This window comes from Malaya genurostris, chromosome 2 (assembly GCF_030247185.1).
Source record: "Malaya genurostris strain Urasoe2022 chromosome 2, Malgen_1.1, whole genome shotgun sequence".
NCBI classification, from domain to species: domain Eukaryota; kingdom Metazoa; phylum Arthropoda; class Insecta; order Diptera; family Culicidae; genus Malaya; species Malaya genurostris.
This window is the reverse complement of record NC_080571.1, coordinates 285,820,848-285,834,448: the sequence shown is the minus strand read 5'-3', so window position 1 is coordinate 285,834,448 and position 13,601 is coordinate 285,820,848. Positions and strand designations below refer to the sequence as shown.

Genomic DNA, 13,601 nt, shown 5'->3' with positions numbered 1-13,601 from the left:
ACGGCCCTACGAATTCCTTAGCTATTGGTGATAGACGACGGCAAAGGGTTTAAGAGAGTACTTTGTAGGCGGCGTTCAGCAATGTGATTGCGTGGTAATTGCAACAGTCTAGCTTATCGCTCTTTTTGTAGACGGGACATACCACTCCATCCATCCATTCCTGCGGTAGAATCTCCTCCTCCCAAGTCCTAGAAATCATCCAGTGCAGCGCTCTAGCCAGTGCATCTCCTCCATGTTTGAGCAGCTCACCTGGCAACTTGTCATTGCCTGCGGCTTTGTTGTTCCTCAGCTTGCCGATCTCCTCACTTATCTCCGACAGATCAGGGACTGGGAATCTGTCGTCGGCTGAGCGTGCACCCAGATTGATTCCTGTACCGTTCTTGTGCTTCACCATTCAGATGCTCGCCTGTATCATTTGCGCGGTACAGCTGTTCCATCCCTTCGCGATCTTGGTCTTCCTGGTGGCGCTTTTTCTTCCGGAAAACTGTGTTCTGTCTGTTCCGCGCCTTTATGTATCCTTACTCGTTCGCTCTAGTGCGGTGTTGCTGAATCCTCGCCCTTGCTACATTCTTCTCTTCGACCAACTGCTGACATTCGCCGTCGAACCAGTCATTTCCTCGATTCGATAACCTCGTACCTAAAACGGTTGTAGCAGTGCTACTCACGGCGGTCCTTATGTTCCTCCAGCCGTCTTCAAGAGTCGCCACGCCAAGCTGCTCTTCCGTTAGTAGCACTAGCTCCAGTTGTTGCGCGCAGCCCCCTGCTATGACGCCATGTAACTGTGGCCAGCATCATTCTGCAAAAGCCAAAACTATGAAGAAGAATCGCTAACAAAAATTGGATATTACAAACTACTTGTTTATTTAGTACCCTTTACCGCACTTCCCCGCAAATTGTCGATCAGAATATCATCACTATGATAAAAAAATTAAGATTTTACTCTATTTGAAATGCTCGAATGTTTGTTTACCATACTCTGAGTGCTCTGATTGCCCATCAAATGCCCCAGATGTTGGCTACGATAGCACTTGCTGGAGCGCCCTATCCTTGCCACCGGGCTGGTTGCGCGTATTCCTCTGCAGTACGAATACTACGTAGCTGCTTGAGATTGAGTGCCGGCGTTCCTGTGCGACGAGTATTGTGCACCGTCGATAGTTTTGAGCGCATACAAACCGCGACAAGGTAGTGGTCAGAATCAATGTTGGCACTGCGGTAAGTGCGGACATTGATGACGTCGGAGAAGAATCGCTCGTCGATGAGAACGTGGTCGATTTGATTTTCCGTATGTTGATCAGGTGATCTCCAGGTGGCTTTGTGGATATCTTTGCGGGGGAAGAAGGTGCTTCGAACTACCATTCCTCGGGAGGCTGCAAAGTTTACGCATCGTTGGTCGTTGTCGTTTGTTACCTCGTGCAGGCTCTCCAGCCCGATCACGGGCCTGTACATTGCCTCCCGGCCTACCTGAGCATTCATGTCGCCGATGACGAGTTTTACATCCCGCCGTGGACAACTGTCGTAGGTTCGTTCCAGCTGCGCGTAAAATGTTTCCTTCTCGTCATCGGGTCTCGTCTCATGTGGGCAGTGCACGTTGATGATGCTGTAATTGAAGAAACGGCCCTTGATCTTCAATACGCACATTCTATCACTGATTGGCTACCACCCAATCACGCGCTATCGCATCTTGCCCAACACTACAAATCCCGTTCCTAGAACGTTGGTTGTGCCGCAGCTCTGGTAGAAGGTAGCCGCTCGATGCCCACTTTTCCACACCTTCTGTCAAGTCCAACAAAGTTCCTGCAATTTAGTACATCGAAGCCGCGGATTTGAAGCTCATCATGCAGCATTCGGTCGTATCCTGGGAAGCCAAGCGATTTGCAGTTCCATGTGCCAAGCTTCCAATCGTAGTCCTTTGTTCGTTGCGTAGGTCTTTGCCGATTATTCCGAGTCGTATTTCCTTCTTGATCGTTCGTAACATATGTTTTCCGGGCGGCTTGTTAGGCCTGCATCAACCTCCTGTCTCGCCGGAGGGCCATCGTGTCAGCACTGTTTAGAGTCCCACACTGACACAAGGACGGTAATCAGCCGCTCCTAACATGGAGAACAGACGCTGTTTCGAGCTGCCCCAACATGGGGAACAGACGCTCGGGTAGGCTTGCTCTCTGTAAAGAGACAAAATGAGCTGGATGAACACCGTTTGGCAGCTATCAGTGGGTTGTTTATGTGTTCATTTTAATTTGAATACTTTTTAATAGATATGTAAAGCCATCGGTAAATGTCAAAAAATGTACTTTATTCATGAGTTCATTAGTGATTTCATTTTGCAAACCCAATTAGATTTTTTATCGTGACGTCACAAATGAACAAGCATTCATCCTTGACAGTTCAGCGGTACTGTTTACAAACAAGCTTAAACAAAATCGAGGAACACATCTCAACCAATCATCTTTACACTTCACAACTAGTCACTTTTATTTAATAAATCTCTGAAACGAACCGTATTCAATCGTGAACAAATGTTTTGAAATTCTATTTCGGCGATATGGACCATAAATGATTTCATCAAATTTGTCAACATACAAACAAAAACGTGATTAATCCACCTAGCAGTGAGATGATACCTTTTTTTTTTATCAATCCGCATGTGTTTTTTGCATGGATATTCTTAGGTGTTTTAGTTCTCATGACATTATTTTAACTATCGTCGTTTTAAACGCAAATTGAGATTTTAATCACTCATTACCCTGTAATGCCGAAACTGCAAATCGTATCGAATTTCAATCTTAACATGTGACAATCGATTGAACATTCCATGAGATGTCGAAGTAAGTTCCACTTTAGAGTTTTTCGTCATTATTTATGGTACTTCCAGAGCCGGTATTCAGGAACTAGCATAACCCAAAATGATTCGAATGGCCATAAATTAATACGCCAAACAATTTACATCTTCTATATCGTTATGAATTTTAAAAACTCATTATCTGTAATTCCAGAATCGGATAAAATTCATCAATTTTGTATGGAACCTTAAGTCCTTAGATTAAGTTTTTGTTTTTAAAGTTCGATTTGGCCTTTTTGAGAAAATGATTGAGCTTTGAGAAACGATTCGATACTGGAACCGGAATTCTAAAATCGGTGTAGCCGAAATCAGTTAAGTTCAACTGAGGAGTGTGTAGACATCTTTAAGAAATTGTAGTGCGAATTAAAATTTGGGGGTACATTCCGAATCCAAAAACGTATACCGCCTAAACTGAAATAAATTTATTTGGTAATCGACTATCCAAATCTGCCAACCCGATAAACATGATTAATTTGTGTGAAATAGACATTTTTATACTAATCACCCTGTATCTCCTAAACCAGAAGTCGGATCTGACTAAAAAGTAAGATGTTTTATAGGATTTTAAGACCTCTCATTTGAATCGTAGTTGATTCTTAGATTTCATTTGAATCTTAATCTACGAGAAAAATGAATTGCATTTTTTAATTTCGTTTCACGTATCATCCTGTGGTTCCGCAATCAGAAGTCGGATCCAAACGTAATTCAGGAACCTTGTTTGGGAGTATACTACTTTTCATATGAATCTGAGTTTGTAGAAAACGGTTTAGCCATCTCCGAGAAAATTGAGTGAATTTTTTGTCACTCATGGAAGTTATGTTCTTCCAGCATTTGTTGCTGTAAGTAGTGTAAATCAATATAATTATGGAATTACTTTCAACTCTAAAATGCTGATATCATCTGGTTTACATGGTGTGTGTGTGTGTGTGTCTGTATGTGTGTTGTCAACTAAGAGGTCGAGATCTCAGAGATGGCTGGACCGATTTTGATCAAACTAGTCGCAAATGAAAGGTCTCCCCGTGATCCAAAACGCTATTGAATGGTTTTGAGGTCGGATGTTTACTTTTTGAGTTATACAAAGTTTTATGTCAAAATTTTTAGTTTTTTGACAGTATCTGTCACATTTGAACTTGAAAACAGAATATGTTTTTATACTTAGATTCCGCACGGTAATACCTATCCAACAAGCCATAGATTGTTAAAATCCGTCCATTTTTAACGGAGATATCGAAATTTTTCTGTTAGCGATTTTCCCCCTATTCCAGCAGTAGAAGTATTGAGCGCTGTATGACAAAGCAATGCTTGGGAGCAACGGAAAACACGATTTTTTATACTGTTAAATCCAATTGTTTTTAAGTACCAGACTGTGACTGTGTACAGCATTATTTTTCATGACATTTAGCCTCGGACCGATTTTAGCACGGCTCCTTTTTGGCAACATAATCGTTCGAATATGACATATATAAACCAGATGATTGCAGGATTTTTTTTAATTATATTGTTTTAAATTACTTGGAGCAATATATGCTGGAAGAACATATCACCCATATACCATTCAAATCGGTTCGTCGAGATCAGCAAATGCGTGTGTGACAAATAATTTCACTCAATTTTCTCGGAAAATTTTTTTTCTACAAATTCAGATTCATACGAAAAACCGTATGCTCCCAAAGTTCCTGCATTATGTTTGGTTCCGATCTCTGGTTCCGGAACTAAAGGATGATATGTGAAACGAAATCAAAATTGTGTAACTCATTCTTCTCGTAGATGGCTGATCCGATCTAAGATTCAAATGAAATCTAAGAATCATCTAAGATTCAAATGAAAAGTTTCAAGATTCTATACAACATTTTGCTCTTCAGTCAGATCTAACTTCCGGTTTCGGGGATACAGGGTGATTGGTATAAAAATGTCTATTCAACATAAATTAATCAGGTTTATCGGGTAAGCAGATTTGGATAGTCGATAAAAAAAATTAACTTTTTTCAGTTTTAGTGGTATTCAGTTGTCGATTCAGAAGGCACCTAAAAATTTAATTCGTGCTATGATTTCTCAAAGATGTCTTCACTGATTTTCAAATATTTAGAAACAAATGTAAACTACACAACTACTCAGGTGAATTTATCTGACTTCGGCCATACCGATTTTAGAATTCCGGTTCCAGTATAAAATCGTTTCTCAAAACTCAATCGTTTTCTCAAAAAAAGCCTAATCGAATTTCAGAAACAAAAATTCAAACTTATATACAAAATTAATTAATTTTATCCAATTATGACTTCCGGTTCTCGAATTACATGATGATGAATTTTTAAAATTCAAACCGATATAGAAGATGACAATCCCGAAAAGCTTGAAAGTTGGACTCAAAACTGTTGTAATTTATTCGTCATATGGCCATACGAATCGGTTTGGGTTATGCTGGTTCCTGAATACCGGCTCTGGAAGTACCTTAAATTACCGTAAACTCTAAAATGGAACTTATTTCGACATATCGTGGAATGTTTAATCGATTGTCCCACTTCTAGATACAAATTCGATCCGATTTGCAGTTTCGACATTACAGAGTAATGAGTGATTAAAATCTCAAATTGTCGCTTAAAACGACGGTCATTAAAAAAATGTCATGAAAACTTTAACACCGAAGAATATTCATGCAAAAAACACATGCGGATTGATAGAAAAAGGTATCATCTCACTGCTAGGTGGATAAATCACGTTTTTATATATAAAAAAAGTAAAACGCAAAATTTCAATTTTTAATAAATTTCTTTATTATCGCCTTCAAAGTACTCTCCTCCTGCGGCAATACATGCATGCCAACGCTTGATCCAATTTTCCATACAAGTTTTATAGGCAGCCGAAGGTATGGCCTTTAGTTCACGCAGCGAATTCTCTTTTATGGTCTCTATGGTCTCAAAACGCAATTTGAGTCTGGGGAAGAAGAAAAAGTCACACGGGCCATATCTGGAGAGTACGGTGCTTGGTTGATGATATTGGTTGAGTTTTTGGCCAAAAACTGCGACACAACCGACATCAACACGACGCTGTTTTTGAATGAAATTCAGCTTTTTTGGCACCAGCCGAGAAGCGACGCGTTTCAAACCCAAAACATCAGTTAAAATGTGTTCGGCTGATCCATAAGAGATGCCCAACAACACAGCAAGCAAGAAATGCTTGGGAGCAACATAAAATACGATTTTTATACTGTTACATACACCCAAAAGACTGTGTACAGCATGATATTTTGCCTCAGACCGATTTTAGATGATGGCAGCATTTTCGAGTTGATGGTTTTTGTCACTACGGTGATTACTTCACTGTGCGTGATACTGGTAATAGGTAAAATCAAGTGAAGTGATATGTGAGTGAAGTGAAAGTGGAAGTTGAAGTGGAAGTGAAAGTTTTAGAAGCCAGTAATCGTATGTTTAAGCTCCGATTCGGATAAATTCTTAGTAACCCTAACCATGCATTGGATCTGTAATCTGATAATCGGGTGCGAAATCTGTTGAAATAGAATGGTCAAATTTCCATAAAGAAATATAATATCTATAAAGACTGTCCCAGAAAGTATGGACGCACTTTGATTTCGCTGTATATAATTCACAAGTGTTAGATATTCAAATTTTATTCGATATACTGATAATATTAGACTACAACAACAGAATATTATTCTCAACATTTGCTACTTAGCCATTGTAGACTAGCTGGCGCACCTTCTTGCGAACGTTCCTCGTTAAATTCCGTACAGACTTCTTGGCGACATGTTTTGACACTTTTTTCCAATCTTTTCCGAACTGTTGAATGGTTCCGGCTGCCGAGATATGTTTCCTAAGGTGTGCTCTCGTTAATGCCCAAAATTTCTCAATTGGTTGAAGTTGTGGGCAATTTGGTGGATTCATGACTTTTGGGACGAAAGTGACATTTTTTGACCATTCTACCGTTGATTTCGAGTAGTGGCAAAGAGCAAGATCTAGCCAGAAGACACCAGGATCCTTGTGGCTTCGAATCATGGGTAGAAGTCGTTTTTGTAAACATTCCTTGATGTATATTTCGCTGTTCATTGAAGCAGTGGTAATGAAGGGTTTCGAAATCTTACCGCAGCTACAAATTGCTTGCCAGACCATAGCTTTTTTACCAAATTTTTCGACTTCAATCGATGTCTCGGACTGGTTTAACACTTGCCCTTCTCGCACCGTATAATATTGTGGTCCCGGCAAGGATTTGTAATCGAGTTTCACGTAGGTTTCGTCGTCCATGAGTATGCAGTTCAAATTTCCAGCAAGAATCGTATTGTACAGCTCTCGAGCCCTCGTTCTGATCGATGCTTCTTGTTTCGGACTACGTTTTGGTTGTTTCTGCTTTTTATAGGTTCGAAGATCCAAACGTTCTTCAGCACAAAGAACATTTGACTTCGAAGTCCCCAAGTTGGCCACATCCCAAACTGAAATCTCCTTCTTTTGCTCGAACGCCTTCAGTATACGTTTATCCAACTAAGGGTTAGCAGGACCTTTTTGGCATTAAAAATGCCTTACTCTTCAATATATGAGGCCGGGTGTCAATTAAAAGTCTCAAAAATAGTCGCGTAACCTTTTTGTGTCATAATTTTGAACGTTAATAACTCGGTCATTTGTTGATGGATTGTTATAATTTAACAACCAATCGATTCGGAAACTTTTAACTTAAACATGTATGACGACGTCGTTTCAGTATTTCAATAGTATACTATTGAAAAAATGGTTGGAATAGACCTATGTTTTCATCCACCAATCCCTGCTTTACAAAATGACGTCAACTTCTTGTTCGGCATAGGAGGCTTTGCGTCATGCATAAAAAACACCGCATCGTTATGCGTAGTATGAAGAGAAATCTATAAATATAAGCTGCACAATATTTCTTTGCCTAGTTGATGTTTGACTGTGAATGAAACAAGTAGCTTGTCCAGTGAGCTGATGACTGGATTGTATATGCGTTCACTTGCTGGATTGTCGCTTTTGCATTATTTGTTGGTGAAATTTCCTGTTGTCTGCGCAACACCGTGTTCGTTTGAGTATCTTATATATCATCTAGCTATTGAAAAACCGAATCAGCGTGGTTACCGATTCTTTTGAAATATCACATGCAATTTAGCAAATTTTTGGTCGATTTTTCCATTTTCTGTCATAATTTTGAACGCTTAGAACTCAGTCATTTGTTGATTGATTTATATAATTCAACAACCAATCGATTCGGAAACATTTACCTTAAACTTATGAGATAACGTCATTTGAATATTTCAATTGCATACCAGTGAAAAATTGGTTTGAATTGAGTATTTTATTTTGGTTCTCTGGTAACTATCAGGCCAATTTAGGATTATCGGCGATAGATTTTTCGAATCTAATTTGAAGCGCTTGTTCCTCGATGATTTGAATGGATTTTACTAATTTAAATGATTCCAAAGCTTCAATATTGTAAGCTTAAAAATGTTTTAATTTGTCAACGGATCGGTTTGCATACCTTAATCTCCATTCCCATACGAACAAAACGGTGGAGCGCAAATGGATTCAGTATAAAGTTGTGTTATGATGATAATCATAGATACTTAATTTTCATTAAATGTGACTTAACAAGTTGTTGTCCCACCAGGAATTAAACGCTTCAAAAGATTCAAAATTAAATTCTGAAACTTATCTAAAAGCGGCCCCCTCGATTTAGTAGTATAAATGAGTTCCACAGACTCACATATACATACTATTAGATGCAATATCAAATAGTATCAAAGATAAACTCAAGGCTAGCTTACCTGCGATTTTACATGTATCGTTTGAATAGGAACCCTCGTAGAATTTGGTTAACCGCCAGTTTCAGTTCAATTATTATTTGCTTCAAAACAATAAGCGTCTGCTGGCTACACGCGTTGTAACTATGACAATGTTCATTCATGTGTTAATAACATCAAGTTACAATATGAACAAAATTTCGGAATTTTGTTGCGTATCCATGCCGCATATTCCTAATATGCTAAAGCGAAAATCAATGTAAGTAACTAAATATTTTATGCGGACTGTTTCACATGTTTTCTTCCTCGTATTGTTGCCATATTATTTACCGACACTTTCCGAAGATTATCGACGATTTTGAAGAAGGATTAATAAAATTACACTATTACTGAGTTTACTGGTACAACATTTTTTGTTAAAAGCAATAAAATCTTCTCTTGGATCGATTAACTGTTTATAAAATTAATAAGTTTGTACATTTCTCGAAAATTATTATCGTAAAATAAAATAGTTTTATTTGTTCAGGTTTAAATCTTTAGGTTGTTTGTAACTAAAATTGAGCTTTCAAGTAACTTTGAACTCATCATAATTGACTTCTAGTTAAAGGACGTTATTCAAAAACTTAACAATGTAAAAATTTGTGGAAGGGATCAAAATTGAATAGAATCAATTATCAAGAAAGAATCTAATTGTCGATTTTATCATTCGCTAACAATCTAAGCGCTTAAACTAGAGCAAGTTTGTAATTAGTCAATTGAATAAGTTTTTAGTTTAGTGTATCATCATCATTATCATCTTTATTTTTGTATCAATTATGAAGACCCTAGAAACGTTCCATTTTTGATGTTATTGTGCTCGGTCGTGTCTTGAATACAACCCTCTAAATTTTCCTCAAAGGTGTTATCCTCATCGAACTTCCTGATTGCATTTCGCACGGCTATTTGACTTACTCCTTCCATTTTTGCTATCTTTCTCAGTGACAGTCCGCGTTCTGTGCACCATTTGTACACAATTTTTCGACGTTGTTCCGCTGAAAGTCCACGCATTTTGAAACAAACTAATGAAAACGAATAAACAACTGCACAAGTGGTTAGATAAAAGTGTAAACAACAGGACGCAGCCATAAAAATTGACAGATTCCAAACCATTGCGAAATGACAGCGGTTTTTGGTTGCGTCCATACTTTCTGAGACTTTGCTTCTTCCAATAATATGGTTTCCGTGAGAAATTTACTTATATACTGTTTCTACTTTTAGCTCAGGACGATCAAATTCAGATAGCAAACCGGAAGCAGCTCTCAACGGTGGCCCAGCTTTTGCACGTAACCGAAGATGAGATGATGCGTTCGCTGACGGAACGGGTGATAGCGGCCCGGGGAGAAATTATGACCAAAACTCATGACACCGAACAGGCAGAATACGGCCGGGACGCACTGGCCAAGGCCATCTACGATCGGTTGTTCACGTGGATCATTGAGCGCATCAACAAGGCCATTCTGGTGCGTGGATCGAACACACAGAAGCGCTACAACCGGGTGATCGGTGTGCTGGACATCTACGGATTCGAGATATTCGATCAGAACAGTTTCGAACAGTTCTGCATTAACTATTGCAACGAAAAGCTTCAGCAGCTGTTTATCGAGCTGGTGCTGAAACAGGAACAGGAGGAATACCGCCGGGAAGGGATCGAGTGGACGAATGTCGAGTACTTCAACAATCAGGTGGGTGTTGATGGCCTTTTCAGTGCATTAGAACAAGTCAAGCTCGATGTTTTGTTTTTGTTTTTCGCAGATTATTTGTGAGCTAGTAGAGCAACCTCACAAAGGCGTCATTTCCATTATGGACGAGGCCTGCCTAAACGTGGGTAAAATTACTGACGAAATGCTACTGGATGCGATGGATAAAAAGCTATCCCATCATCCGCACTACTCCAGCCGGCAGCTGAAGCCGATGGACAAAGAGTTGAAACACCGTCAGGACTTCCGTATCACGCACTACGCCGGTGATGTTATTTATTGCATAAACGGATTCATCGAGAAGAACAGGGATGCTTTGTATCAGGATTTCAAGCGCCTTTTGTATCACTCCAAGGATCGTTTGATCACGTCCATGTGGCCGGAAGGAGCACAGGACATTTCGAAGACAACGAAGAGACCTTTGACTGCTGGGACGTTGTTCCAACGATCGATGACGGATTTGGTAGCAACACTGCTGAAAAAGGAACCATTCTACGTAAGGTGTATCAAACCGAACGACATCAAGAGTGCCTCCGTGTTCGACGATGTTCGCGTGCAGCATCAGGTTCGCTATCTCGGACTGCTGGAGAACGTGAGAGTACGTCGTGCGGGTTTCGTGCATCGTCAGCGTTACGACAAATTCCTGTTGCGATATAAAATGATATCGCAATACACGTGGCCTAACTTCCGAGCTGGGTCGGATCGGGACGGCGTAAAGGTGCTACTGAACGAAAAGAACTTCAACCACGATGTGAAATACGGTAAAACGAAAATCTTTCTCCGTTCACCGCAAACATTGTTCGCCCTGGAGAAACAACGCAACGAAATGATTCCGCACATTGTGACACTACTGCAGAAACAGGTCCGCGGTTGGATCTGTCGTCAGCAGTACAAAAAGATGAAAGCAGCAATCGTAATCATGCGCCACTACCGAAAGTATAAGCTGAAAAGTTACGTCCAGGATTTGGCCGTACGCTTCCGTAATGCTCGTCAGCTGCGAGACTATGGTAAAGGTATCCAGTGGCCGCAACCTCCGCTGGTGGGTCGTCAGGCGGAGAAGCAACTCCGGATGTTGTTCTCCCGTTGGCGTGCCACCATGATTCTACGCAAATACCCGCGGGAAGAGTGGCCCCAGCTGCGACTGCAGATCATTGCCGCCAGTGCGTTCCGCAAACGGCGCAAGTTCTGGGGACACGATCGTCGCTGGTTGGGTAACTATCTGTCCGTAACGGCGGAAAATTCCAACTACTCGCCGTACAATGCCAGTATTAATAATATTAAGAATACGGACAATTTCCGAACGGTGCTGTTTTCGGCGTTTGTTAAAAAGTTCAACAAATGCAACAAATCGGCTGACCGGGCGATCATCGTTACCGATGGGGCTATCTACAAGTTGGACGGGGCGAAGAATAAATTCCGCAACATGAAACGAACCGTCGCTATCAAGGAGGTGCGGGTGTGACTAAATTAAACCAGAAACGTATGTTAATCACCGTTTTTTTTTTTTGCTAGATCACATCAATTAGTGTGAGCCCGGGTCGTGACCAGCTGGTGGTTTTCCATTCCCATCACAACAACGATTTGGTTGTGGCCCTACAGGGAGAACATCAACCGCTGAAAGAAGATCGAGTCGGAGAAATTGTAGCCCACGTATGCAAGCGCTTTTACGAGTAAGTCTAAGCAGTCGTTACTGTTACTAAATCATCACTTTCACTTTCTAACTTTTCCCCGTGTGTGTGTGTGTGTGTTTGTAGGTTGTGCAATCAGGATCTACCGGTCAACGTGTCGCCAACGATTCCGCTGCGCCTCGGTAACAAAGCACGTACGCTCAGCGTCGAAGCAGTGGCCGGCGTCGAAATGCCTGCCTTTGAACATTCCGGTGCCGTAATCGTGCTAAAGGTTCCTTCGTCGTACGCAAGTGCGATATAGATCAAGGTGGTTAGTGTTGGTAATTTTTGCGCGTAGTAGTGCAGGAAAGTACGTTGAGTTTTCGTATGTAGTTTGATTTTTTTCCCCCGATGGGTTTTCATTTTTGTTTTTTTCGTAAACCTATTAAAGCGGTAGTACTAGTTTTATTAATGTTAGGTTTCGTGGATGCAATCCAATCCCTTTTACCGTAAGTGCTGAAAAACTAGACGTAAGCTAATCATCATGGCCTTTACGACCACTAAATATTGCAATACACGTAGTACTTTAATGTTTGGTGTGTATACAAGAAAAAAAATTGACACCGGTTTAATTTTAATCGTAACTTATCGCGAAAAGAAAACGAAAGTATCATGTTTGTACTCAGAAGTGCCATTGTACTATAAAAAGAAACAAGTGAAATAGATAAAACAATTGTAAATTCATAGACGGTACCATCCATGATTTGTATGTGATAGAATATAAACTGGAAAGATCGCGACGAGGCAAAAAATACAGAGAACGCATTAGTCATTGTTTTATTTGATCAGCAGCACGTTTTGTTTTCTATGTACTTGATTTGTTAGCAGTGAAAGATTCAGGTTAATCGAAGCATTTTTATTTGGTATAGTGACTATATTTTGCATCTACAATTATATAAGATTGTGCCTTTTACGATCTTTGATAATATTTAAAGCAGTAAAGTTAAGTTTTATCACTAATTCATGCGTATTTTCCCTTTGATCCGCGTAACAAATGCATTTTAAAACAACTCCCTGTGTTTTATTTATGCATAATATTACACTTGCTTAGCTCCGAATGGCGTGACTCATTTTCAACCTGGAAATTTGTGGCTGATCAGGTCGGATTGAAACAGTCATTCGAATTTGTAACCTACACAATTTTATGATGGTGGGTCAAGGCTATGAATATCATGAACAAAAATCTTAAACGGCCCTTACACGATCATTAAAAGTGTCATTACTTGAAAGTAATGTCATTTTTATTGAACGTGTCCGTCAAAGTCAAGCACCGTAACCCCTTCAAAATAATTTGCATGCATTCTTTTGGAGACATTCACACATAATGTGATGTGATGTGATGTGAAGTGAAGCCACCATCAGTTCAAGGACTTGCCAGTGGATGCGGGTAGACTTACAGTAGCCCCGATATGACTCATCCATTCACTTTCTTACTATAGCTGTTACCGAAAAGCGAACAAAAAGGGTTGGGCGGATATGTAAGTAGAGTTACTTACTCGTATTCCGCGGGAATAAAAGATGCTCTTCCAACCATAATATCCAGTGCATGGATGAAGCATTTCGCTATACATGCTTGAACCCGCCTAATGGTTTGTTTGAGAAGG

General features: G+C 40.1%; 1 protein-coding gene across 5 annotated transcripts in view; it reads left to right on the top strand.

Annotated features, from left to right (window-relative positions):
• Positions 1-12,769, top strand: part of LOC131430421 (unconventional myosin ID) — a 54,625-nt gene extending 41,856 nt beyond the window's left edge. For all 5 annotated transcript variants that reach the window (XM_058595410.1, XM_058595413.1, XM_058595412.1 and 2 more), the window contains exons 6-9: positions 9,852-10,315; positions 10,386-11,780; positions 11,843-12,000; positions 12,085-12,769. In XM_058595410.1, coding sequence (XP_058451393.1) covers positions 9,852-10,315; positions 10,386-11,780; positions 11,843-12,000; positions 12,085-12,259 — 2,192 coding nt within the window. In that variant the 3' untranslated portion in view covers positions 12,260-12,769. The remainder of the gene's footprint in view (positions 1-9,851; positions 10,316-10,385; positions 11,781-11,842; positions 12,001-12,084) is intronic.
• The last annotated feature ends 832 nt before the right edge of the window (positions 12,770-13,601 follow it).